Source organism: Neopelma chrysocephalum, unplaced genomic scaffold, assembly GCF_003984885.1.
Source record: "Neopelma chrysocephalum unplaced genomic scaffold, ASM398488v2 Primary Assembly neopelma1_290, whole genome shotgun sequence".
In the NCBI taxonomy this organism is placed as follows: domain Eukaryota; kingdom Metazoa; phylum Chordata; class Aves; order Passeriformes; family Pipridae; genus Neopelma; species Neopelma chrysocephalum.
Genome location: NW_020897952.1, coordinates 6,541 through 10,245, shown reverse-complemented (window position 1 = coordinate 10,245; position 3,705 = coordinate 6,541). Strand labels below are relative to the sequence as shown.

The 3,705-nt window shown below is 71.4% G+C and overlaps 1 protein-coding gene across 1 annotated transcript in view; it reads left to right on the top strand.

The window, feature by feature from the left end:
• The first annotated feature begins 1,783 nt into the window (after positions 1–1,783).
• Positions 1,784–3,705, top strand: part of LOC113978119 (bromodomain-containing protein 2-like) — an 8,456-nt gene continuing 6,534 nt past the window's right edge. Inside the window, exon 1 of the mRNA XM_027704823.1 lies at positions 1,784–3,330. Coding sequence (XP_027560624.1) covers positions 3,302–3,330 — 29 coding nt within the window. The 5' untranslated portion in view covers positions 1,784–3,301. The remainder of the gene's footprint in view (positions 3,331–3,705) is intronic.

The following is a 3,705-nucleotide window of genomic DNA, read 5'->3' as shown; positions in this document are numbered from 1 at the left end:
CCGGGGGTACAGGCAGAGGTACAGGCAGGGATTTAGGGGGGATAACCCCGAAGTACAGGCAGAGGTACAGGCAGGGGTGCACAGACGGTTGCGGGCAGGGGGTCACCCCCTCACCCCCCCTACCTCCAAAGCCGCCCCTCCTCCCTCCCTCCCTCCCTCCCTCTCCCTCCCTCCATTCCCCTTCCTACCGGGGGTGACGGCGGCGGCGACCCCCAAAAGTCCCCCGAGCAGCGGGGCCAGGAGCCCCCAAAAACTGCCGCCCATCCCCGCGCCCCGAGGCCGCAGTTGGGACGGGGAGGCCCCAACGCGTGACTCCCCCAAACCCTCCCAAAAAAACTCTTCCCCAAAGCCCCCGAAAACCTCCTCCCAAACCCCCCCTGGAGGCGCTGACCAATGGGAGCGCTCTGTGGGCGCCGCGTCACTTGTTGCCGGGTGGAGAAGCCTCAAGGCGAGCGCGGTCGAGGTGACAGAGCCGCGGAGTCGCCGAGGGGGTCACGGGAGGACCCCCGCGACGTCCCCCCGCGTGTCAGGAGGGAGGACAAAGCTTTGGGGACCCCCCTCAAGTTGGGGGACCCCCCCCAAGCTTAGCGTGGTGACGTCACGGTGGTTAATTAAGCGGTGTCGTGATAATTAGGGGGCGCCGAGGGGTGCGCGGGGGTTCGGGAGGGACCCCTGGAATACCGTGGACACCCGTGGGGTCACCTCAGGCCCCCTCAATCCCCCCGTGAGCGCCCTCCACACCTCGCACCTCACCTGACCCCCCCCACGGGTGCCAGTGGGGCACTCCTGGGATGTCGTGGACACCCGTGGGGGTCACCCCGGAATACTCGGGAGCCCAAATTACCCCGTGGGTGCCCCAAGGGACCCCCGCGGGTGCCCCCCCCCCCCCCCCCCCCCCCCCCTGCCCCCCCCCCAGACCCCCGCGCGCCCCCCCGGGGACATCGGGGCCCCCCCCCCCACCCGTCGGGGTGTCCCCCACACCCCTCCCACCTCTCCTGACACCCCTCCCCCCTCCCAGATCCCGGCGCTGCCCCCCTGGAATGTCGCGGACTCCCGTGGAACCCCCCCTGGAATGTCGTGGAACCGCCCCGGCCCCCCCCCCCCACGAGACCCCCGTGGGTCCCCCCGCACCGCTGCAGCGGGGCCGCATTGCGCACGCGCGGGGCACTAAGACCCCGCGGAGCCCCTCGGGGGGGGCCCCATGAATGTGGGCCCGTGGGGGCCGCGGGGGGGGGGGGCACGTGACCGCGGGCGGCCAATCGCGGCGCGGGTGACGTAGCGCGTGGCTCCCTTTTTCTGCCCCGGGATGGTTTTTTTTCACCTTTTTTGCCCCCAAAACGGGGCTTTTCGGGGCGGGAGGGGCGCGGATGAAGCGGGGCCGGGCGCGGGGGTCGCGGCCAGGCGCGGGGGCCCCTCAGGTGAGTGATTTTCGGGGAAGTTTTTTTTTTGGGGGGGGGGGGGCGGCCTCGCCCTGCCCCCCTCCCCGACGGTGAGGGGCGGGGGAGGTCACGTGGGGGCGGTGAGCTGTCAATCAAGCGATGTCCCGCCCCTCAGGCCTCACTTCAACCAATGGGAGGTGCGGGTCGCCTTGATTGACGGCTGGGGGGCCCGGCTTTGTGCGCGCGGCGGGGGCGGCGGTTTGGGGCGAAAAGCGCCATGTTTGGGTGTTCGCGCGGGGGCGGCGGCGGCGGGCGCGGCCCCAAGTGCTGTGTCACGGCGTTGGGGGGGGGGGGGGGGGGGGGGGGGGGGGGCAGGGGGCCCGGGGGGTTGCGGGGTGAGGGGGGGGGGGGGGATGGAGGGGAGAGGTTTATCGCGGCTTAACCCGGGCTGGCGGCCACGGCAGCGGCGCGTCCGTGGGGGTTGTGGTGTCCCGCGTGTGACCAGGGAGGCGTTGGCGACCCTCCGGGAACCCGTGGAGAGCGGGGGGCGCGGGGGCTGCGCGGTGCGTGGCGCGTTGGGGGGGGGGCGGGTGGCGGTGCGCCGGTCAAGCGAATGTTAAGGAGTTCGCGAGCGCCGCGAGGGGGGTGAGGGCGGAATGGGGGGGTCCCCATGGTGCTCGGTGGAGCGGAGGAGAGGGGGGACGCGGAGAGGCCGTCCGGGAGGGCCGCGCTCATTGTCCGCCAGCCCACTCGCGGCCGCCGCCGCCATTCAAGATGGCGGCAGTTCTTTCCCCCCCCTCCCCTCAGCGCCAACCGCCGCCCTTCCTCCCGCCCACCGCGCTGCCCCTCGGCCAACCAGCGAGCGGCGGGCGGCGGCGCCGACCAATGGGCGCCGAGGGCGCCGCCCGCTCTCAGTGAAGGCGCCGGGCGGAAAAGCCGCGCGGGGAGGCGGGGCCGCACGGGGGGAGGTAGGGGTGATTGACGCGCCGGTCCGCCAATGAGAGCGCGGTGTTGGAAGTGCCACCGCCCAATGAGGCTACGGTTGGGCGGGGAGGGGCGGGTTCATGACGTCAGCGGTGCCGGCGGCCAATGGGGAGGCCGGTCGCGTCTATATAAGGGCGGGCGGGGGCAGGCCGAGCGGCGCCATTTCGCGGTGGACGAGGGGACGGAGCTGGTCGGGCCGCGGCAGAGAGAGCGAGCGAGAGAGAGCGCGCAGAGGGGCGGCCCCTTCAAAAAAAAAAAAAGCAACCAACCTCTCTCGGCTCCATCCCCCCGGAGGAGCTCCGAGGGGGGGAAACCCTCCCCGGCCTCCGCAGCGACCCCTGCCTGCGGCCACCGGCGGCGAGCGGCCGCCTCCTCGTCCTCCTCCTCCTTCCCCCCCCCTCCACCTCCCTCAGCGAGCCAAGATGGAGCGCGGCCGCTGATCCCGTCGATCCGCCGTCATCCGCCGGCCTCCCCGCGGCTCAGCGCCTCGTCTGCGGTCCTTGCGGGTGCTCCGGGCTCCGAGCGACTCGCCGAGGGTTGTATCGAGCGCGTCGCGAAGGGTTTGTGCCTCCCGGTGAAGCTCCGAAGAGGGGACCCCCCTCTCCCCTCCAGTACCCCCCCGTTGCATCCCCTCAGCGCTCGCCGCCATTTTCGCCGCGCCCGTGGATGTTGAGGCCGTGGGAGGGTCCCGGCATCGTCTCCTGAGGGAAAATTAATTAGATAGAGGAAAGGGGGGGGCTCCTGGCTCGCCTCCCGACCCCCTCCCCGTCCTCATCCCGCCGGGGATGCGCTGACGGGGGGGGGCCCCCACCGGGCCGCGAGCGGCGGAGCTTTGGCCGGGCAAAGTGGGGGGGTCGTCGGAGGAGACGGCGGGAGGAGGAGGAGGAGGAGGAGGAAGAGGAGACGAGGGCCCGCGGGCCGCGCACGGAGCCGTCGGGATGTTGCAGAATGTGAATCCCCAGAGCAAGTAGGTGCTTTGTGCGGGGGGGGACTAGAGGGGTTTTGGGGTGGGAAGGGCGTGTTTTGGGGTTTCGCGGAGGAGGGGGAGGGTGCGTTGTGGGGTTGGGGCTTGGTGTTGGCAAGGTTGTGAGGTGGCACTGCGGGACCCCCGCGCAGTGGAACCCCCACATTGTGTCACTGTGGGATCCCCACAAGGTGGGACCCCCCCACCTTGTGACACTGTGGGAGCCCCCCACTGTTACATTGTCATTGTGGGACCCCAACACAGTGGGACCCCCACAGGGTGGGACCCCACCTTGTGACACTGTGGGATACCCATGCAGTGGGACCCCCGTACTGTGACAGTGTCACTGTGGGACCCTCACCTTGTGACAGTCTGGGA